Source organism: Vidua macroura, chromosome 2 (assembly GCF_024509145.1).
Source record: "Vidua macroura isolate BioBank_ID:100142 chromosome 2, ASM2450914v1, whole genome shotgun sequence".
NCBI lineage: Eukaryota > Metazoa > Chordata > Aves > Passeriformes > Viduidae > Vidua > Vidua macroura.
Genome location: NC_071572.1, coordinates 4,510,305 through 4,534,085, shown reverse-complemented (window position 1 = coordinate 4,534,085; position 23,781 = coordinate 4,510,305). Strand labels below are relative to the sequence as shown.

General features: G+C 43.7%; 1 protein-coding gene across 1 annotated transcript; it reads left to right on the top strand.

Moving 5' to 3' along the window:
- The first annotated feature begins 1,515 nt into the window (after positions 1-1,515).
- On the top strand, positions 1,516-23,255 carry TMPRSS2 (transmembrane serine protease 2). Its single transcript, XM_053970207.1, has 15 exons — positions 1,516-1,546; positions 7,736-7,892; positions 9,074-9,144; positions 10,968-11,166; positions 11,451-11,534; positions 12,703-12,822; positions 14,089-14,218; positions 14,759-14,869; positions 15,701-15,744; positions 16,379-16,553; positions 18,077-18,252; positions 19,263-19,358; positions 19,971-20,113; positions 21,151-21,303; positions 21,491-23,255. The coding sequence occupies exons 3-15, from the start codon at positions 9,130-9,132 to the stop codon at positions 21,500-21,502; spliced, it is 1,458 nt and encodes a 485-aa protein (XP_053826182.1). The 5' UTR covers positions 1,516-1,546; positions 7,736-7,892; positions 9,074-9,129; the 3' UTR covers positions 21,503-23,255.
- Positions 23,256-23,781: the final 526 nt, after the last annotated feature.

Sequence of the window (23,781 nt, the reverse complement as noted above, 5' to 3'; positions counted from 1 at the left end):
AGTTATTAGGTTATGTCTTGAGAGAGGAATGAGTACATAACCTCCAAACGACTTTCAAAGAAAAAAAATATATGAATTTCCAAAGAAAATAAGCGTGCAGCTTCTCTAGTAGAACCGAACAGATCTTGAGGGATTTTTTTTCTTGTGGCCATAGCGCCAAGTAACAATTTGCAGGATTATTTCCCTCCATTCTGGTAAGGAAACTTAACAGGGAAATCTTATGACCAGGCACACTGCTTCAAACCTAAGGTCTGAAGACCTTGCTGTAAATTAAAGACAAGGACATGCCACACAGGTGGGCATGTTAGAGAACCACAGAAGGTGACACTGCAGTGTTTTGGTTTGTCTGGGATGATTTTACCTTTCTCTTCAGGTGAAATTTGAGATCAAATTGCTGCAACTGAATCCATACTGGAAAATGACTGAACCTCACTGATTCCTTTTGGGAGTTCAGGAGCAGAAGTAGCCCCCAAAATGGTGCAACTTAAAAACCTAAGCTAAAGTTGAAAGATGTTTTTGTACCTAGGGGTCTGCAGATTCATAGTTCTCTCTGAACAAATACATGGATGTGGAAAAATACTGAAGGTGTGATCTTGGTGTGCTTGATAGAATTCCTTGATATGCATTTGGAAATATAAACAACCCCCAGACACTTGCATGCCAAAGTTGTGTACTTTGCCTTATCTGCAGTCCCCCTACAGAGATGTTAAGCATAGCATGCAGCAATATTGCAGCTAAATCAGAGCTGTTATTAACAGTGAGTGGAATTTCTTCATTTGAGAACTTACTTTTCCAGTACTACTCTGAAGTTTTGGGATGTGAGTGGAAATTTTTTTTTTCTTTTTTGCTGTGGAGCTCAGCTTTGGCAAAGAAAAACCCTCCTTCACTGTAGAGCTGCCTTACTGGTGGCACCACAAGTCACCAGAGCGTTGTAAGCAACGCGACCATTGAGATGGCAGTAATTTTCCAGAGCGCCCCGTTATTAAATGAAAAAAAGTCCAAAGAAAACGGAAGTGATTTGCCCCGGCCGGTGTTTTACGAGCAATCTTTATCAGGTGCTGACTTGCCCTGTTCAGGGAAGTGTTGTGAGTCCTTATTTACCTGCAACACCCTGAAACGGAGGCCAACAGGGACCCATGGACGAGTTGAAAAAACAGGGTACGGCCACAGCACGCTGGGCTGGAGCAGCGAAAGCCAAACCCGGGGGTCTTACACGGGGAGGGGGCGCGGCCACCACCTCCCCCTTCGCTTCCGTCCGGCTCGCTGGCTTCGCAAACACCCGCGGGAGGAGGAGGAGGGCTGGGGGCATGGGGAGAAGGGCAGGGCAGGGCAGCCCGTGTCCCTCCGGGCCCGGTGGGCTGCGGTGGCTCGGGGCGAGCGAGGCGGGCGCGGGCAGCGCCGGGTCCCGCCCGCCGCGGGAGGAAGGGGCCGGGCGGCGCATCCACCTGCGGGCACCTGCCCCGCACCGTGACTCCTCCCCGCCTGCTCCCGGCTCCCTCCGCCGCCTTCCATCCCCTCCCGAGCCCTGCCGCTCCCGCTGCCCCAGGTAAGCGCTGCTCTCCCCGCCCGCGGCCCCTTCGCCTCGGGAAGCACCCGGCGCCGGGCAGGGAGGGAATCGCCATCCCGGCCGCTGCGAGCTGCGCCTTGCTGCATTTCGCTTTGAACTAAGAAACTTCGGCTGTGCTTTTGGGGGGATGAGGAGGGACGCGGCGGCGTCTGGGAACCCCCGTCCCGCGGGGTAGGAGGCGCCGGATGAGTAAAAAGCGAGAGGTGGCTCGCCCCGTTCCCCCCGGCTTTCCCCGGTGTCCCCTGCCCGCAGCCGGTGTCTCCAGCGGGAGATGCAGCGCGATAAAGTCGCGCTTTCCCGCGGGCCGGGGTGTAAGGGAAACCGGGAGCCAAAGGAGCAGGGAGGAGGTGGATGGGGATAGCCGGGACAGCCGGGAGCCAAAGGAGCAGGGAGGAGGTGGATGGCGATAGCCGGGTCAGCCGGGAGCCAAAGGAGCAGGGAGGAGGTGGATGGGGATAGCCGGGACAGCCGGGAGCCAAAGGAGCAGGGAGGAGGTGGATGGGGATAGCCGGGACAGCCGGGAGCCAAAGGAGCAGGGAGGAGGTGGATGGGGATAGCTGGGAGAGCTGGGAGCAAAGGAGCAGGAGGAGGTGGATGGGGAAGCCGGGATAGCCGGGATCAAAGGCGCACGAAAGAGGTGGATGGGGATAGGTGGGATAGCCGGGACCAAAGGAGCACGGTGGATGGGGAAGCCGGGAAAGCCGGGAGCCAAAGGCGCACGGGGGAAGGAAGGAAGGAGCTGGATGGGCGCTGTGGGTTCTGAGAGAACGCGGTCCGAGGAGGCGCAGCGGGAAAGGTGCGGAGGGCTCGGCCAGAGCCGGCCCACCCCGCACCGCTCCAGGTGGAACTTGTACATCTCTTTCCCTGGTGATGAAGGGTATAAGACTGGGAAACTTCCTCAAGGTCACAGAGAGAGTAAACCAGAACAACTTTTAGATCTGGGGTCTCTTCAGTGCGTATTGATGCATTGGGTTTTAACAAAAGCGCTGATTTCAGGGTGGAAGTTGGCACAGCTCCTCAAGTGATTTTGGAAAAGTAACTTTTTGAAGAGCAGTACCGTTCAAATTTCTGTGCCAAAACTTTGCATGCTGAAGTGAATCCAGTCCACACCTCCTCGCAGGTGGATTAGCGTTCATTGCTTACCCGGACCTCGAAACTCTACGTCAGCTTCCTGGGTGGGTGGGTGTCTGTGAATTTAAGGGAGCATTGTCACACGGAGCCTTTGTCCTAAGTGGCCCTGTTTGTCCTGAGTTAAGTGACACTAATGTCTCCAGTGCTTTAGAAAGAGCCCAAGGAAGCAGCTTGGATTATTTGCATCATCTAGAGCAATATTAGGTGGGAAAAGAGGAGGTGTATGGCATAGGTCAGTGAACTGGGAAAATGGCAAGTTGTGGCTTTTACCTACAGGTGTAGATGTAAAGCCAAAAGACATATGGGCTAAGATAAATGTTGATGTCAAAGTAGGACTTCATATGCCTTTTTGTCTTTCTTCCTTTCATTCTTAAACTGTTAAAATTTATTCTGGTTCATAGGACAGTCAGCCTAGAGCAAATCTATCACGGTAGCCTAGCCTGAAATTGGAAATAAGTTGGAACTACGTTCCTGGATGTTGATGGAAAAACAAAGCAACACATTATTCTGGGATGCTGGTCAAAATATTTGTCTTGGAGTTGCCAGTCCTGAAGATATGGGCTTTTCCTCCTCTGGCAGTCCAGGGCTGGTCCACACTGAGTAGCTCCAGTGCCACGGTGGTGGCTCAGTGGTGCCTGTGCCCTGCAGCAGTGCTTCCCCCACGGCTTTGATGTGTGCATCCTGAAACCTGTTTCTGGCAACTCGAGCCTCCCCGCGGAGTGAATTCAAACCTCCTGCCAGCAAGATTTGCTTTTCACTCTTATCTGCCATAGACCTCTTAGAAGTGGTTTGCAGCTCCTCAGGACCTGTAGGTCACAGGTTAAAAATCACTGACCTGGACAGGTATCTAAATGAGTCTGGTTTGTTAACATTGCTGGGCTTTATTTTCCTGCAGTGTGGGTACCTAGCACTGCCTTATTCACATCACAGTATTTGCAGCTCAAATATGGTGAACAAATGTTCCTGAGAAGTTTATTTCCTTGCCAGCGACTTTCAGTGACGTAGACTGACACTTGAATTTAGCCAGAAGGTAATAATCAAATATGAAAATGATTAGTAAACATGCTTTCTGCCAGAAAGTTATTTGCTTATGCCTTGGAAGAAGGGCAAGGGCAGAACCTGGGATGTAGTGTAGGGGAAGTAGGAATCCAGAGGCCAAGCTGGCTGTTCCTGCATCCTCCAGCTCCTCCTGTGATCCAGGCGCTGTGGTTTGCAGTTGAACAATGGGTCCATCTCCTACCATGCCAGAGCCTCTGGTTCTTCTGGGCTCTTGGTCCTTTCTGATTCAGAAATGGCTGATTTTGTACGGTCTTGTGCCCCTCACCACTCACCCAGTGAAATGAGAAAAAAGAAAAACGCATTTCAGCCTCCTTCCTCACCCCACTGTTCCTAACAAAGCACACGATGCACTTGTGACAAGGCCGAGTTTGAAGTCAATGTCTGTTTTCAGACAGATGAGAATAACAACAATAATAAAACAATTCTTTGTAGTATGAGTATGGCATCCTATAACTTTTTAAAATGTGACTGCTACGCTCAGAGATTTTTAATGCCTCCTCCTTTTTTTTTTTGCATGTGGAAGTAGAATTAATCTTGGTTTCCTGGCCTGGGGAATATTGCTGTGGACTTCAGTGAGCCGCTGCTGATAGAGCTTATCAAGAGGTGCTGTTTTTTAACACCTCTTGATAAGTAGTTGTACATTATAATGGCATTTTAGGAGCTAATCTAAAATAGCTTCAAAACTATTTCTTAGGAACTGTGAGAAGGACGAGGTTTTATTTGTGGCCACCTTTCAGGTAAATATTTGCATAGTCTCACAAAGTTCTCTGAAATACTTGTGATGTTACTGCACAGGCACCCTGAGTAGAACTCACCTCTGTTGAGAAGATTTGTTGAAAGGCCAGGACACTGTAGGACCCTGATTTTGATGACTTTGAGATATTCAGTCAATTCATCTTTGATCCCTGCCAGAGCATAAATGGAGTAAATTTAAATCACTTTTTAAAATCATCACAATAAAAATACTCAGTGCCACTTCCTGAAGAAGTGTCAAGGAAATCTTGTTAATGGGATGAAAAATCTTATTTAGCTCTTTTCCTTCTTCATTCATAACTGGATGTTTTTTAACCTTTCTATACTTCATTTGCAAGTCATGATAATTTTTAGTACTGATTGTTAAACAGGAATCTTGACCATGTTTCTTTCCTCCTGTCCACATGACAAGGCAGGAGCTGTCCTGTGAAATTGCTCTGTGAAAATTTCATGAAAATGAATCTGGAATCACCTCCTTGTTTGTTTCCTCCCCCCCCCCCCCTTTTTTTTTTTTTTTTTTTAATTTTATTTCCCCATTAACCTTTCATCCACACCATCATATCATGGTTATATTTTGTTCATGGTTATGTTGCTGAAACTTTTAGGTGTTCATAAAACGGTTGGAAATGAAAAAAAATGAAATAATATTTCCTTTCTAGCGTCATCAATGCCATGATGTGTTGGCTTGCCCTTCTTTAAGGTTGAGCTTTGCACTGAAATTACTCCTTTACTGTCTCAGTGAGTTCTGTTGGTTTGCTTGATAGAGGGAATTTTTGGATGAGTTGCAGTGTGTTAGGTTCATGTAGAATGTTTGCATGCTTTTATGCTTCCTCCTTTTAGAAGATGAACTTGACTTCGTTCATTGGGTTTTGACTGTTCTGTCCTGTTACATTTCTGTTTACATGTGGTTGCTTTTATGTAGGTCTAACTGTGAAGAACTAGTTTGTTTGTTTTTTTTTTTTTTTTTTTTGTTCTGGGGTTTCTTTTTCAACTGCTGATAACCATCACAGGGCTTAGCAAACAGCTGATGTTGTTTCTGTATCAGGAAATAGCACAAAACACGTATTGGAGCAATATGTAAATGCAGGAAGCAAGCTGCTGCCAGTATAACTCTGGTTTCTTTGGCCAGTTGAATTCACAGTGTTGAATTAGGATATCTGGAGGTAGTTATTCCACCCTATTGACTTGGGCATGGAAACAGCCCATAGGGATCTCTGTGTAAAAGCTTTGGAAGCCAATAAGCAATTATGAATTGGTGTGTGCTGAGGAAGTCCTGTTATTTCTTGCATGGAGGGCAAGGGTAAAAGGCAGCAGGTCTGGTGTCATTGCAAAATCCTGCTTAGACATTTAGGGTTTCTTTGCCTGTCATTCTGTCTGTTGCCTTTTTGGGATGTTGGCTCCTGGCCAGCAAAGGACACGGGAGGTGTGAGGGGGGCCATGAGCCGATGCTGCTGTAATAATGAGGCAAAATCAGGGTCTCATTTTTGCCCGAAATTCACCAAAATTCAATGAGGGGTTTAGGAGCACGTGGTGGTGAGGACCATGTGCAGCTGAGCAACACAACTCTCCAGGGCAGAGAAGGACTGTCACTGTGGTAGGGAGGAGGACAAGCCTCTGGAGGGCTGAGAGTCTGCCAAGTCCATTTTTCATTAAAAAGGACATTGTCAAATGAAGTACAGACCGGTCGTGATGCAGCTTTTACTTAAAGACCTGATTTGCAGAAATCTGTAGAAAAACATAAAAAATACAAAAAGCTATTGGATTGAATTTGTTTGGAATTAATCTAATATTTTTTTATTTTTTTGTGTTGTTGTTTGGTTGTGCTCCTTTTTTTTGGTTTCATTTCTGACAAATTTACTGGAAATAGTGATGCATTTCTTAAACTTAATGACCCATGATTAAGATAATATAATATTAACACTCCTAAGGCATATGTAAGAAGCTCAGATACTTCAAATAGCAGCTACCATCTGTGAGATAACACATTTTACTTTATTAATCAGTGAACTGTGCCAGTGGTGGCTTTTTACTCTTTGTCTCTCCTGTCATTAGAAACAGTGGCTTTTTTTCCTGTACTTTGAGTTATGATAGGAAAACTCACTCAGTTTTGGACCTTCTGTGTTGCTGGAGGTCTAAATGCTGGTTCTGCTCCATCCATACTGGAGTTTTTGAAATTTAGGGGCTTGACTGCACAGGACTGATGGGTCCCTTTCATTATTTGGGTGCACTTTTTCCAGAGCTGGAAGCTGATAGCAAGCCAACCCTCAAGCCTCTGGTGTACCCTGTGATACCTTGAAGCCTTCTCTGGTGGGGAACTCCATCCCAGTTCCCTTGTCTGGGACCTCTAGCTCCCTTTAAAGGACTCCTGAAATTTGTTTTTTTCAGTAAAGTGTTATAATAGCTCAGCAGACATCAGGAGGAATGAGGGCAGTGAGAGGGAAGGACAGTTGTACACTGAACTCTTCTGCGCCATCAGAGTGGGTTTATGACACTTTTAAATGGCCTATTTAAATTTATCTGATGTGTGAGGTGAGTTAGAAGCCAAAGTATTGGAGTGAGATAAAGCAGACCAGTCCCTTCTAGCTCTCTAGTTGTTGGGAAGGGGAGTGTTTGACTGGTCACTTTGCTTCTCCATGACCCAGCTTCCTTATCTGAGAAGCTGTCGCAGTTCCCTTGATGTGTTTGTAAAACATTTTGAAGTGTGGGAGTGATGTGTGCTCAGGAAGACCAGATTATGTCATTATTGGATGCTACAGATTGATTTTTGCCTGAAACATTTGCAAAGCTAACAGGAGTTCAGTGATTTTGGTTTTGTGTAGTTTTAAAACACTGGGAAATTTGTGTATGTAATATCATGGAAGTTTGTATTTACCTATGAGGTCCTGTATTTTATAACAGGGAAACTTATTAATCAGAAGCTGGATAGGAAATAGATTAATAAGAAATTTAAAAAAAAAAAAAAAAACACCAAAAAAACCAATCCAAAACCAAAAAACAACAACAACCCAAAACCAAACCAAAAGCAATCCCAGAAACTCCCAAAAAAGAGTGAGGAAACACTCTTCCCTATTAATTTGCAAAGCCTTTCATATGGTAATATAAAAAAAAAGTATTTGGGGTTTTTTTTTTGGTCATAGTACCTGTTTGCTTACCTCAGAATCACCACTTCTCTCTTGAGAACAGAGACCCTTCCATCCTAACCCTTTTATTCCTTCTCCTTTTCAGAGAACAAGGAACAGAAATATCCTCCTGTGATTTATTTGTCCCTAAGTCTGGGCAGAGCTGCACTTCCCAGCTGCTGTGAAGAGCTGGGCAAGGATGGATGGGACATAAAGCAAAGCAGAAGTCCTGGAGCCTTAGTCACCAGTCTGATGGACTTTCAGTAAGTATGAGTAAGACTCACCTGTCTGCCACACAAATAAGTTCAGTAGTGCATTATTTACATGTTTGCTGGCAATGAGAAGCAAATACCAGCATCAGCCTTCCTTGAAGTGTCACAAAGAATTGGCACGCTTGAGGGGCTGAGCAGCTGTTGAAATCTCTTCAGTGACGTTTGCAGTTCAGTTTTGGGTGAGATGATGCCTTGATAGAGGTTCTAAAAAATAACCTGTTACTTTGGGCTGAATGATGTTGTATCTTTACACAGCTGCAGTGTGCAGGGTTTTGCTCTGCAAGGTAGAGAAAGGTATTTCTCAGCGCAGGACTGAGGCACTTTCTAGGCTTTTTTTTCTTGTAGTGCAACATGAGAGGACTCAGTAGACAGCAGCATTTATTAGAATGATTTATACAGCTTGTGGAGCTGTATAACTGCCTATTTTAGGTCTGCACCAGCAAACATTTTGGCATTTCTTGTGTCTGTGGCAATCGGTGGTTTTGCTCAATGTTAACGTTTAACTTTAAAATAAACTGCTGGATGCTTGAAACGTTCAGTGCAGAACCTCTCTTGTGCCCTGTCTGCAAAACTTTCAATATTGCTGTGGCACAGTTCCCCTGCTGTGCTTCTCTCCCTGTTTTTGGTTCAGTGACTACAACACACAGCCAAGAAAACAACTCTTTAGAACACGTAAGAGTGAAAAAAACCTGGCCTGTGGGGGCTGCAAGTATCATGAATTGGTTGAATTTGTATTTCCTGATGCTTTGCTGGTTTCTGTGTCATAAACCTCAGAGAGACACTTCAGTAAGTGTTGAGAGAGGGCCTGAGCATGGCACTGACACCATGTGGGTCTCTGCCAGGGTATTCTTTGACTCTGGTTCTGCCAGCGAGAGTGAGCACTGACTTGACCTTCTCAGTTTGTACTGCCCTCGTGCTAATGAATAGTCACCACTGTATTATCCTCAGCCTTGTATTGAGAGGCTGCTGAGATCTGATTTCATGCTGCACCTTAATTTGTAGCCACTCTTCAAATACTTCCGCTTGGTTTGGGTTGTTTTGTTTTGTTTTTTTTTTTAATTTGTTTTATTTCCCCCATCTGCAAATCTGGTCTTTTTCCAAAGGGAAAACTGACAAGAAAGCTGGACAAAGCCTCCAGTTGTGATTGTTTTCTTTTTTGTTTGTTTGTATAGGTTCACTCTTTACTCCCCAACACTTGAATTGTTTCTGTACTGTTGACAAAGGAAAAATGACCTCTACTCTAGTAAGTAAATAAAATATTCACAATATTCCTCTCTGATTTTTTTTCTTTTAATACGGTTTTATTTCTTTACACGTGACAGCCCATTGAGTGCTGTCCTGATTAACAAGTCTTTTAAAACATGGACTATTTGCTGTGTTTCCTTTTTGGCAAAAAGGGGAGAAGATGCTGTGAGGCAGGGGTAAGAGCCTGGAATTAACCAACATTTCAAGTGCTCAGATACTTTTAGGGGAGATTTATGCTTTTGAGCACATGCGTTTGATTTTTTTAAGCTTGTTTTGGTGGGATTTGGTGGGAAGCCAGGTTAGAATGGCTTCTAACTAGTTCTTAAAGCTCTTCCAGGATAAATATTCCTGTTGCAAGCCAGTGTGTGTCAGAAATAGCTTAGGTGTACCTGGTGTTGTCACAGCATGAAATGGGGCAGTAAGCATTTATCCTGGACCTGGACAAAGGCTGTTACTTGTCAGCATTTCTTTCTGTGATGGTGCAGCCCACAGCTGTCCTTGCTGTTCATTTTTACCCTGTCAGACGTCCCAGGGCAAGCATTTGTGCAAACAGCTTGGGAGGGCTGGGCTCAAGAATCCTCCTTGGGCTGGGCTGCTATGGATCAGGAAACTGATCCTGTCAGAGGATTCCCAGCCTCGCTCTGTGTTGTTTTTATTATTCAAAACTGTCGCTGTTGGACACGAAATGAGTACACAGAAGCTTGGTAAGTTCAAGAGACAAAAAGACCCAGGTTTATTCAAACATCTGGTATTTACAGAATTCCAAAGGTGACCCTGGATTGGAGGATGGAATTACCACCTCTCCAACCACACTGGTCCAAAGATCAATCAATCATTTCTCTCCACCCACAGAGAAATATGTGAACTATTCTATTTATACATGAAATTGTGTGGGAACTCTGACTCTCAAATATGTAAACATTATCAGAAGGCTAAAGAAGTTTTATGAGAACTTTAAAACTTTCAAAAGAACTATAAAAGAAAAAGTAACACTTTTAAAAATCAGGGCAACATAAAACGTGAGGTTTTAGGCGTGTTCTGCGAATCTCTCTGTCTGTGTACACTGGAGTCCTGTGGGAATCCAGGGCATCCCTCTGGCTGCCCTGGAGGGTCTGGAACCCTGGCAGGGGGTCAGGAACCCCCTGTACAGAGCCCCGAGAGACACTGTCTCTGATCCCTGTCCATGGAAAAGAGTTTTCAATCTTACAGGATGAATTACAAGCTCTGAGTGTTTGATGTAAGTAGTAATTAGTGTGGCATGGGTGCAAAAGTAGAATTTTAGGATTCTAGATAAGGGGTTCAAAGGAGGCAAGATGGAGGAAACTGGGCGGGTCTTGTCCTTTTTCTTCTTCTTCATGCCCTCCATGTTTCACTGTGGTGTTGGCATTTTTCTATTGGTTTAGGCTGGGGACACACTGTTCAACATGGGTGATAGATATTGGCACGTTATTGTAAATACAGCACACGTAGCTTCTAGTCTAGAATGTTTGTAACATCCCACTGAGGGGCAGAGCCCCGCACGCTGTCCTGCCAGACAGACCTGCTGCAGGTCAGAGAGAAAATATTTTAGATAAGAAGAAATAAACAACCTTGATAACCAGCACAGACGAATTACGACTCCTCCTTTGGCAGCGGGGCTGAAAGACAGAGACTTTCTACAATCTCGGGAGCATTTCAATATCACAGATCCCGGCAGAGTCCCTAGTGAGTGTTCTGTGTGCGGGGGGTGTATTTTACAGAGCAGCACTGTGCGATTCTGTCCCGATGGCAGCCTTGTTTCTCACTCTCTCCTGTTCCCTCCCTCCCCACGCTGCCCCTCAGGGTCCACCACCGCCATACTACGAGAACCGGGGCTTCCAGCCAGAGCCCCTCTACGCTGCCAGGCCGGCAGCAGGTGCTAATCCTTACCCCCAGCTCTTCTCCACCAACCCTCCCTCCGTGCCAAGCTACGTCCCAAGGGTTGCCACCCACCAGTCCACCAGGCCAGCAGCGCCCCCGCCCAGGAGAACCTGTGCAGCCAGTAAGTTTTGGGGGGGTTTCTCCTGCTTTTGGACCTGAGATCTGTCGAAGTCAGATAACAAAGGAAAGGGACCTTCCCTTCCAAGTGGCCGCTTCCTTGTGGATGAAGAAGTGACAGCTGGCTGGGGTGCTGGTGAAGCTGGGGCCTTTGGGAGGAAGGATGGTGGAATGGAGAAAAGTCTGGCAATAAATGACTGATTTTAATGTCAAATAAATAGTGCTGGTGGGTAGAAATTACTTTACTTGTGAACCTGATTTCTCTTTTCCTCCTTGCTTTCATTTCAGGTCTAAGGAAAACCATAATAATATTATTATCTATATTAATTGTAATTTGTTGTGCAATTGCTGCTTTCTTCATCTGGTATTTTGGTAAGTTATATTTTTTCTTTTATTTTTTTTTAAAGAAAAGATGTACTAAACTTCTCAAGTTAGATATATCCGTTCTCATTTTATGCTTTATTCTGAATTAAGGATAGAAAAGTCTTTGTTCCTTTTCTCCTAAGAGATGAACTAATGTTGCTTCTTAATGGCTCAGTTTTGTTTGTGGGTTGAGGTTTTTTTTTTTTTTCCCTTTCTTTTTAATGTTGCTGTTACTTTCCAAATTCAAGCTTCATTTAATTTCAGGTGAAGGGAGGGGATTGCAATAAGTGTGCAAACCTTAACTGCAGGAGTGTTAATGGTCAAGATGTGTTTTGTTTCACTAAAATGACATCTCTCTTGGAGCAGAAGTCATTTAGATCCATTTATTTGTTTCTGTGGGACTTTTGTGTAAACATTGCATGAGCCCAGCCTGTCTCAGCACTCTAAGTTGTACCATGGATGTTTGCTTTAGAAATCATCCCCAGCTGGGGTGACTGAGCTCTGAAGCAGGGCTGGACCAATTCTGTTCAACTCAGGTGAAGTTTGCCTTGTGCTGTCTTAATGTCCCTTTCAATGAAAGCTGCTTTGCTAAAAAAGCAGGAAACTAAAAAATCTGGTGTTTTTAGGAGTCTCTCCTTTCCATTCTGCTCAGGAGAAGAGGAGGAGAAATCTCATGGAAGATGTCGCTGCTCATTGCATTGGGGTTGGACTAAAATGATGTTTAAAGACCCCTTCCAAACTTTTCTATGACTTTAAGGGAGTTCATTTAGAACTATTAGGATGACACTTTGTGTTCTTAGAGGCGTTCTCACTCATTTTGATTTAAGCAGGATGAGTGTAATCTTGTTTTAAACGAGAACAAAAGTCCATAATTGAGGCACTCACTCTCCTCCTCCTTTTCTACGTGCTAAGGCTTTGCCAGTGCAAAGCTGACTCCTTTCTGACAACTTAATGGTGCCTGATTATTCAGGGAGGCAAGTGGCCAAAACCCAATCGGCTGCATCAGAGACTTGATCTGTGCAAAGGACAGAGCAATCCATCTCTGCTGTGGCAGGCTGGGTCTCTCCCACCTCCGGGTTTGAGAGCCGCTTCCAACGTTTTGCTCCATCCAAGCGGGAAACTCTTTGAGAGCTGGGCTGATGTGCAGCCTCGTGGCTGTGCTTCTGTCTCCCTGCAGTAGAGAATCACTGTCTCAGCTCCCTGATTGAGTGTGGATCCTCAGGGGTGTGCATGTCCCCCTCCCAGTGGTGTGACGGAGTGAGCGACTGCCCCAACGGGGAGGACGAGACCCGCTGTGGTGAGTGGCAGCAGCCAAGGGCTGGGGGGAAAACCTGCATCAACTGCAGGAGCCTGGGAGCAGATTGCCTTGTCCAGAGCTTGCCTAAGCTGCAACAAGAGTGTTTTAGCCTAAGGTCTGTCATTAAATGTGTGTTATGGATAGATATTCGGTTTGTTTCCAGCCCGATTGAAAAGCTGAAATAAAATGCTCAGGGGTTTCAGCTGCCTTGACTTTGAGTCAGTTTTTTGAATGGGGTTTGTGCAGAACTGGATCTAGCATTGTCTCTGGATGGAACGGCCAGTGGTGACTTCTCAGTAAACTTCAGGTGATAACAAACCTGGTGGTCTTCAGTCAGGCTTGTCTTTTTCCATGTATTTTGTATTCCTTGTTCTCCTCTTAGTTCTTCAACTACTTCCTAACTCATTTGTGTGAGAAAAGCTGGCCTAATCATTGCTTTGAAAAGATGCCAAGGGGAGCTTTAGTGCAGAGCTGAAGGTAGAAGGTGGAAACATTGATTTGTCCATTCCAGAGGTTTGGCATCTTGTGTCGTGCCAGTGCCACACTGGAAAACTCCAGCTGTGCTTTAAATTCCCTCTGTAAACTTTTATTCAGCACATTCTCATGCAGGGTTGGCATTTGCTGGCAGCTGTTCCACTCCATTTGGTTGAATAATGGCATCTTGGAGAAGCCTGTTTCAATCTGTTCTTTTGCTTGAACTATTTTTTATTAAATTCTTGTGCAAGCAGATACATAATGGGACGTGGAATGTCAGAGCTAATTGCTCCTGGTTACATTCTTGCTTTCCAAAGCACTTCTCTGAAGAAATTTGGTGTGTTAAGAGATAATATAAAGTATTTTTCAATAGATCATATTTTATTTATACACAGTATGTGATATATTAAGAAATAAATGGTTGTGTAGAGAAAAGATCAGGAAATTTTCATTATTGCAATCTTTCTCAGTGGTAGAAGAATATAAAAGGGAATTTTGAGTCTAAAAGCTGAAATGAAGGGATGAACCCTATCTTGTACATCTGCATTTTAAAACTGGTTAGTTCTTCTAAATTGCTTTACATGAAAAGAAGTAAGTCATTGCCATATTTCTATCTACTGGCTATTTACTCAGAATTTGAGTAGAAGGGAGCATTAAATTAACATCAGTTCATACATGAAGTGGATATTATGGGTAACTACTTCCAAGCAGAGAAAACAGTAATAATAGCATGTGGTGTTCTTAGTTTCCTTTTTTTTTTTTCCCTTTTTCCCTTTCTTCCTTTTCTGGCAGTTAGACTTTTTGGACCAAATTTTATTCTGGAAGTTTATTCACCCATCACCAAATCCTGGTATCCCGTTTGCCAAGATGACTGGAATGATGATTATGGGAAGATTGCATGCAAAGACATGGGCTACAGCGTGTAAGTGCAACCTCTGTCAGCCTTTGCTCAGGCAAACAAAGGTTAAAATTTCCCTCTTGCCATTTTTAATGTGTTTGAGACTTTGCTGTGAAAATGTACTGGTAAAGGCATCTTGCCCTGTTACATGAGGTGCATGCAGATCAGATAAAAATAATATTTACAAGCATTATTAAATAATTAAAATATTTAATATTATATAGTATTATTAAATAATTAAAGCATTATTTAAAATATATATAAAAATATATTTATATATAAATATATAAATATAAAAATATATAAAATTTAATAATATTATTTTAACCCAGTGACTGGTAGGAAGTGGAACTTGACAGATGTTCAAAGAATCTGAGACTCTGGCTGGGCTGTACCACCAGGTGCATTTCCACATTCACAAAAATAAAAATAAATATAATAAACAAAAATAAAGATTTCTACTGCTGTCATGTCAGAAGCTCTGGCTTGGCACAGCTCATTGTTATCACTTGTTTGAAAACTGAAACCACTGCTGGGTTTCACTGTGGACTTTCTGTTTTGCAGGGATACATATTTCTACAGTCAGGGGGTGGCAACTGAAGTCAGCTTTAAGAGCTACATGAAGCTGAACACAAGTGCTGGGAATATAGACTTGTACAAAAAGCTGTACAGAAGGTATCTTTGTTTAATAAAAGCCTCTCTCCTTTCACCCAGGCTCTCTCCAGATGCTGGAAGAGGTGCAGCATCTGCCTGCAGCACAATGAGAGCACATCTTTCAGTGGGGATTGTTGGAGGGAAAGAGACTTTGCTTTTAATCTGATTGCAGCAACTGTTCTTCCCTCTTTTTAAAGACACAGCTGTCGTTTTTTCCATCCTCCCTGTCCTCTTCTAAAAGAAAAAATGTCCCGTCCTCTGTGCTGTCTAGAAGGTTGCCATGTCAAAGGTATTTTTGTAAGGCTCTCTGATCATCTGCAGGAGTTTGTGTATGGCGACAAGAGCTACAAGCTGCAACACATTCACAGCAGCTGGCACAGCCTTTTATCAGTCACATGAACACACAGCATGCAAAAATGGATCTTCACTGTGGAAAGCATCATTTTTATTATCATTAAACAACTCTGAAGTGTCCAGTGTCAAAACCTGTAGTCTGCTGTGCCTGCAAACTTCCTGCAGCTCCCTTGTTTAGTTCTTCTGCAACAACTGCCTAAATCAGCTCCATTTCATCACTTCATCTTGCTTCTCAAAAGGCTTTCAAACCTTTTGAGCTCGTGCCTGCAGTCTCCCACAGGACAGTTTTGGTGAATGCAAGGCATGGTGGAGGCCAGATGGTTGCTGGTAGGGTAGCTGGAGAAAGTGAAGGAAAGAGGGAACCTGCCACAGGAAGATGAGGCTGAAGGCAGGGCATGTAGCTGGAAAGGGTAGAAAGCAGCTGGAGGGTGGACTTTGCTCACCATTTCCTTCACTGAGTGCCTAAGATCCTGTTTGGTTTTTTTATTTCTCCTGCAGTGGTTCCTGTGCCTCAGGAAATGTGGTTTCTCTGCGTTGCATAGGTAACTCACTGGCTTTTGCAAACTTCTGCTTCTTCACACTTTGAAATGCTCTGGCTGGCAAGTTCTTTTGGACCTGTGGCATTAATTGCTGTTTTTGCATGGGCAAAAGATTTAACTCTGGTTCCCAAATAATGCAGTTTTAGGAGCAGGGTGGGAGAGGAGATAAGGAATACAGTGGCTCCCCAGTTGTTTTTGTCTTTGCTGCTACTGGTTCCTTTAAATGACTTGTGGTGGAGCTCCATATCCGTCCCCCAGCAGCTGTGTTGGGATGTCTGTGGCACATTTGCTTTCCAAGATTCAGCAATTGGGTGGGCAATGCCTGCTTGATGGCGATTCCTGTCCCGAGGAGTCTCCTGGCTGTTGGCTGCTTTGTTGCACAACACAGGGGTGTCAGAATCGCCAGAGACTCCTGAAAGGTGGGAAGAGTTTATGGTGAACCAAGGGCAGCTGCTGCCAGGTGGGGTTTGCAATTTAATGGGGGTCTGGGCAATGGCAGACTTGGTGTCAGGGCAGGGCTTTGAGCTGTGCTGTGCCCAGCGTGGCGTGTGCACCCCTCTGCCAGGGCAGCCCGAGGTGCAGAATCCACCTCCCAGCTCACTCTTTGATCCACCTCTGCCTGTGACCGACTTTTCAGAGTGTGGGCTGTCCAGCAAGAGCGTGAGCATCATGAACAGGATCGTGGGGGGCAGCGGGGCCGTGCTGGGGCAGTGGCCATGGCAGGTCAGCCTGCACGTGCAGGGCACCCACGTCTGCGGGGGCTCCATCATCACCCCACGCTGGCTTGTGACAGCAGCACACTGTGTGGAAGGGTGAGTCCCTCTCTCCGTGGCTGTTTGCCTTTCTTCAGGCTGAAATGCATGAATATCTTCAATTCTCCCCACTTTCTCCTTTAAAACTGAATTTCTGCCCCACCCAGCCTGGCACGCAGGTGATTGGTGCAGTGTTTTGTCTGTGTTAAAAATTTGAAGTATTAAGGGAAGATTGGTTCTGGAAGGAGGCTGGCTGCAGTTCATCTGTCTGCTTTCTACAGGAAGCCTTATTTTATATTTTGTCCTATTTACAAAATGAAATGGGAGATATTGAGCACAGATACCCACCCAATTTAAGATGTAAACTCAAGGCACCAAATGTAATGCCAGCCAGTACAATGTTTCCATGAAGATGTTGAATTACACTGTGAGGAAACTCCCCCTCCCCAAATTCTCAAATATCACACTGCTGTAGATACAATCAATTTAAAGATTCCTGTGCCATTTATTTTTTCGTATCTTCTTGCCACAGGGTAGTAAAGTCCAAGTCAGTATTAAATACAGATTTATATCTATCCAAGGAGCACTTTATGTAGCCATCAACAAGAAAAATAGCTGGTGCTTTGTACATTTTTAACCTATAAAAGAGAGTTGAGGGTTGTGTGGTGCCTTCAGAAAGGGCAAGAATTTCTTTAAAAGTTGGCTGCTTCTGTTGGAGGGAAAACACAAAACAAAACCATTTTTAATGGTTGGTTGGCTGGATCACAGTTTGAGGCTAAGGCAAGGAAGAATATTTGTCCTTAACCTTGAGAAAGGAATGCAAGTGTTGATTTCTACCTGGAGATCTTATCCCTCCTTTGTTGTCTGGATTTGAGCTCTGCAGTGTGCTAAAGCTTTGGGAATGGCAACCAAGCTGCAGCTGGCACAGACCCGGTTTTCAGCCTGATCTGGGGTTTTTTTGGAGGTGACTTGCAGGCACAACTGCCTTGGTGCTTCTCATGGAGGGAGTTTTAACACTTGTGGCAGGTTTTCTGTCAAGCTTTTGTAAACTGTGCTGGAGCACAAGAGGCTGCTTAAATAACACCTAGTAAGCATGCTTAGCAATTAAAAAAGCCCACCAAAACCCAAAACCAGCCTAAAAAAAACCCCTGGTGTTTTCAAGATAGTGAAATTCTTTCACTAGATCATGTTTTTACTAATTCTGGCTTCTGCTGATACCACTGACATGTGAGACTTGAGAAATACCTGCCTGATCCCTCAGTCATGGAAATCAAAAGGCTTCAGTGTTGCAGTCTCAGACTTAATTTGTTGTGCTGAGTGATTAAGGGGATGGACAGCAATACTTAACCCACTGCAAAGATTTTTTTTTTTTTAATATATTTTTGAAACTAGAGCCAAGCTTTCCTCAAGTTACATGTCTAGCAATTTTTCTGTCTTATTCTTCAGAAATTGTAGTCAAATGCATGTGCATTTTTGCTCACACAAACATTTGACTACAGCTCCTGAAGACAATTTTTTGAAGGTCCTAATCCCTGTCTTGTCACCACAGAAGAAAACCTTCAGACCTTTTCTTCGTTCTGCAGGCGACTGTCTGACCCACACAGCTGGAGGGTTTATGCTGGGATTCTGAATCAGGATGAGATGCTCTTTAAAAGTGGATACAAAGTGCAGCAGATAATTTCCCACCCAGATTATGACACAGATTCTAAAGACAATGATGTTGCCCTTATGAAGCTGGAGACACCACTGGTTTTTACTGGTAGGTATTCTGCTCCTCTTAAGGGAAAAATCCAGTGGCAGTGAGCACACCTTTTAAAATTTCAGAATTTCATCAAGCAATCCTTGTAGACACTTATTGGAAAACACAAAATTACCCTAGAGACAGGGTATAGAGACAGAGGGCACAGCCTCTGGTTTCCTAAGCAGGATTTATTTAAATCTATTACATGGATAGGGGGTTTGGGCTCATCTCAATAATATATTTTTACCTCAGAATGCTCTATGGTGCTTCAGTTTAGCCACTGCTGTATGTGCAGACAACTACAGGTGCAGTGCTGGAGCAGCTGATTAAATCCCCTCTCAAGTCAGGTCAAATGATGGTCAAAAAACCCTTCAGAATTCAACATTACAAGAAGTTCCTTTCATAAAAGCAGATGTAGGTTGTTTGTAAGCAATCAGTACAAAATAGAGAACAAGCCATTATTTAAACTTGAAGTGCTTTTTGTGTGCAGGCCCTTTGTGTTTCAGTGCATCAGTTTAAAGCTACCAGGAGTGATCTGAAAGGGAATTTCTGCTGCTGAGAGCAGGGAGATTGTCTGTTTTCCAGGTTTTTGTGCTGCACACTTCTTGTATATAAGAATACTGAATCTTGCTTGTCTTGTGATTGTTTTCAGCAGAGTTTTGCAAAGAGAATGCAGAGCTGTAGTTTTCAGATTTTTTCTCAGTCTTCTACTGCTCAGAAGAGCTGGTGTTAATTGTTCTATTTAACCTGATGAATTAGGGTTGAACCACTAACTGCTTGTCCCTCACTTTGAGGTGGAGATGAGGTAGATTTGAGGTGGAGATGAGGTGGATTTGAGGTGGAGATGAGGTGGATTTGAGGTGGAGATGAGGTACCCCTCAGGGAAAGGGCAGCTGGTAAACTTTCTGCTGCTTCCTGCATTGACTGCCTGCAAGGCATGTAAAGTAAAGAGGGAATGCTTGGTGTTTAAGTGGTGGCCATTTAAATCTGAGTTCTGTCTGAACATCTATTTTCTGTTTGTTTTGCAGAAACTGTGAGGCCAGTTTGTCTGCCCAATCCAGGAATGATGTTCCAGCCTAACCAGCAGTGCTGGATATCAGGGTGGGGAGCAGAGCACCAAGGAGGTAAAAAGTGCCTCTGGAATATTTTGATCTTTCACATAAACTAGTCCTCTTCATCCTAAGAATATTGTTGCATGGGCTGATGGGGCAGTTTGAATTATGTTTGACCATACACTATTTTTTCACCTGTTTTACAGCCCGCAATATTTACCCAGGGCATTCTGTCTCAAAGCAAGTTGTGAGGTTTTGCATTCAGCAGACTGCAAAGGACCCTCAGATCAGTTCTGGGGGCCAGAAATACCCACCCAGGAGATAATTCTGTGCCCCTGCTGGCAGAGCCACCTCTCCTGCAGCAAGGATTGCTGTGTGCCAAGCATGTCCTGTGGATGTGGGAAAGGGCAGGAGCTGCTCCTTTTCACCTCCTCAGGCTGAAGAGAATGATGCAAGTAAATTTGCAAGACTGGAAAAAGGAAAGGGAGGAAGGGTTTGTTTTGGTATAACAAAAGTACTGGGGGAGGTTCTCTTGACCTCTTGTAGACTTACATCTGAAATTTCCATCCCACTGCTCCTAGGAAGTTTATTTCATCTTGGCTGCTGGGATTTTTTGTAATAGCAAAGTAATGTGATGCTGACTCTGGTTTTGCCTTTGCACCTTTGTGCATATTTCAATTCCAGGTAAAACATCAAATCACTTGAATTACGTTGCGGTGCCCTTAATAGAACGTTCGAGGTGTAATGCTGTTTATATCTACAATGGCATGATTCTGCCTACAATGATCTGTGCTGGAGACCTAGCAGGGGGATTTGATTCCTGTCAGGTAATTATTCCTAATTAATAGCTAATAATTATATAAAAGATGAAATAAAAATGATCTGATTACTTTTGTGTCTTTCTCTTTCTTTCTTTCTTTCTTTCTTTCTTTCTTTCTTTCTTTCTTTCTTTCTTTCTTTCTTTCTTTCTTTCTTTCTTTCTTTCTTTCTTTCTTTCTTTCTTTCTTTCTTTCTTTCTTTCTTTCTTTCTTTCTTTCTTTCTTTCTTTCTTTCTTTCTTTCTCTCTCTCTCTCTCTTTCTCTCTTTCTCTCTCTCTTTCTCTCTCTCTCTTTCTCTCTCTCTTTCTCTCTCTCTTTCTCTCTCTCTTTCTCTCTCTCTTTCTTTCTCTCTTTCTCTCTTTTTCTCTTTCTCTCTTTCTCTCTCTCTTTCTTTCTCTCTTTCTCTCTTTTTCTCTTTCTCTCTTTCTTTCTCTTTCTTTCTCTCTTTCTTTCTCTCTTTTTTTCTCCCTTCCTCCCTCGCTTTCTTCCTTCCTCTCTTCCTTCCCTCTCTCCCATTCATCATTTCTCTATTTCAAATAAACCCTATGCCCTCCCCAGAATTAAAAATTTGCATTACATCTGGTTGGGCTTCTGGTTCTTTTGGTGGTGCATCCCTTTAAAGAGGAGAGCTTTTTTTTCATCATCTGAATGGCTGCCAGTGCTGAGTCCTCACTAAATTCCCAAGGGGTTGAGGCTCCTTTTTAATGCTTCAAGGATGGTTTGTTACTTGGTACTTGAACGTGATCAAATGCTCCTCATAACTACAGCATTATTATCATTATTATATTGCTAATCACAGCGTTGTGCTTGTGAACAAGAAAGTCAATAATGCCAATCTTACTTAGAGGGCTCTGGGCAAATTATTTTCATCCCTATTGGAAGCAGACATCATTTAAATAACACCAAAACTGCTGCCATATCTTGTTTTAGGGACTCCCTGAATAGCAGGTGGGTTTATATTGAAACTAAAGCTGTGTTCCTGGAGTGAAACGGGTCGTGCTTTTCCTGGTGGCTGTGTCACTAACAAGGTGTTTGTGCCCGTGCAGGGTGACAGTGGAGGTCCTCTGGTGACTCACCACCACTCTGTGTGGTGGCTGGTTGGAGATACCAGCTGGGGCACTGGCTGTGCCACTCCCAACAAACCTGGAGTGTACGGGAATATGACTGTGTTTACAGACTGGATTTATAAAAATATGCAGGTAAAATAGTCGGAGTTTTTCCATAAATTTTAAGGCCCCGCATCCTGAAACGTGGTTTTGCATTTAAAAAATAAAGAAATAAATGTGACTTGCATGATAACTAAGCTGTTTTGTTGGGAAGCATCCAAGTGATTGTTAAGACAGAACCTGAACCTTTGTTTTCTGTTTTGTTTTGTCTTTTAAACAGGCAAACAGATGACAACATTGCTAATTGATGTTCCTGAGGACAAGAATGAATGAAGCCATGGGGGCCTGGGATATTTATTCACTTTGTGGTTGATTTTATTTTTCCTCTTTGATTTTTCTTTTTAAAAGTAACATGAAGGATTGCACACTTGGTTCTGTGCTGGCTACAGTGACAGATCTTAATCAGTGAAGGATTATCACAATGAGCACCTTTCTTCTCCTTGTGGTGCCTGGCAGAGTCATTCTGTCAACTGCTTGCTGAAATGTCTCTCTTTTGTTGAATAACTTTCACTTGATGATCAGGCTTATAATGACAATTTCAATCACAGTTTAATTCCAGATTTTTGTAGCAGGATGCTGAGACAGTTGGTTTAGTAGTTTTTAAATTAAATGTTAAGTAATGTGAATGTTGAATCTCCGAGCTGCTGGTTGGCAATTTAAAAAGAAATGAATGTTTTTTTAGTGTAGAATTACAAAATGGTTTGGGATGGAAGGGATCTTAAGGATCATCCACTTCCAACCCTGCTGCCATGAGCAGGTACACCTTCCACTATCCCAGGTTGCTCAGAGCCCCATCCAAACTGGCATTAAACACTTCCAGGGCTGGACCATCCTAAACTTCCCTGGGCAACTTGTTCCAGTGCCTCACCACCCTCACAGGGAAGAATTTCTTCCTAAAATCTAATGCAAATGTGCCTTCTTTCAGTCTGATGTCACTAGCCTTTGTCCTCTCACGCCATGTCTTTGTCCAAAGTCCCTCTCCAGCTCTTTTGTAGGCTCATTAGGGACTGGAAAAGGTGGTGAAGTCTCCCCAGAGCCTTCCAGAGGCTGAACAACCCCAGCTCTCTCAGCCTGTCTCCATAACAGATGTGCTCCAGCCCTTGGAACACCTTTGTGGCCTCTTCTGGACTTGCTCCTACAGGTCCATGCTGGGGATCCCAGAGCTGGATGCACTATTCCAGGTGGGGTCTCAGGAGAGTGAGAAGGTGAGGGATATATATGAAGGGAATTTTTCATGCACTACAGTACAGGCACAGAAAAAAAAAAAAATACACTGTCTATTCAGGTAGTTAAAAATCCTCAGGATCTCAACACAGCCGTCAATCAAAGTCAGACTGGTGCAGTCTGGCTGCCTCAGACCTTACAAAAAAGTGCTGTTCTGCCTTAAGCTGCTCTGAACCCAAAAGGGGCGCGTTGTCGATGTGGGATTTGGACAGGGATGGCCCAGACAGGGATGCCCTGGACAGGGATGCCCCAGAGCTGCAGCAGGAGGAGTCTCAGTGCTGATGTCCCTGGCTGAGCACACTGAAGGTGACTCTGCACCTCTCCCTGCTGTCAAAGGGCGAAGTGTCCAGCCAGGCTGTGCTGCACCTGGAGCTGCACACACACACACACACACACACACACACACACACAGGGACTGGATGTTTTGTACAAGGAAACACAAAGCTGCGTTTCTGCGGGACGAGATGAACTACCTCATGTGTTAAATTTGGCTTCTGATTCCTTAGAGCTCTCCTTTATGTATCCACCTGTATGTTTTTAGCAAAATGTAATTCGTATCCGAGTGCCACCTGACTGAGGATTTTGACGATAATTTATAATTATGGTAGAGGATCAAAAAGCCATATCAAGTCACTTTGTTAAGAAGGATAAATCTTTATTGAATGAAATGATTCTACTAGTCTTGTTTTCTCTTTTGGTACTGAAATGCAATAATCTTACATGTAAACACTGCACCAAATAAATTTTTTTTTTTTTTTTTTTTTTTTTTTTTTTTTTTTACTAATAGTTTTCCTTAGTTGTGCTTTATATCTGTTGACTTGGATTTTGTTTTTGAAAGCAGTTGCTGGATTCAGTGTATGACGTGCTTTGAGAGTCTGATTAAAAAAACCAAAACAAACAACAAACAAACAAACAAGCAAAAAAAGAAAAACACCTCAAGAGTGTGAGCTGAGAGATTATTTTAATTCCAATATTTCTGGTCCTTGAACAAACCCAGGGAAATAGAACAGGATGTCCAGGAATGCTGAGTGGTTTTGGTGACTGGGTCTGATGAAATCACTCTGACTTAATTGAATTGAATAAGGAAGTTTAGCCTGCAGGCAGTGGCTTGAGGGAGTCACACCCTATTTTGTCATTCCCCCTCATGCTGCCTGGAGCAATGTGGCCTTGCCTCTCCTCTCTAGGTGTGAGATGGGTGTTTGCAATAGCACATCCTGGGGATGGGGGAATACTGTGAAATAACCAAAGAGTTTAAAGTACTTTCAAAACAGAAATCAAAAAATTAAA

Coding starts and splice junctions, on each gene's coding strand:
- TMPRSS2 (XM_053970207.1), top strand. Junction 11,535..12,702: donor TTTCTTCATCTGGTATTTTG/GTAAGTTATATT, acceptor GTCTCCCTGCAG/TAGAGAATCACTGTCTCAGC. Junction 12,823..14,088: donor GGAGGACGAGACCCGCTGTG/GTGAGTGGCAGC, acceptor CTTTTCTGGCAG/TTAGACTTTTTGGACCAAAT.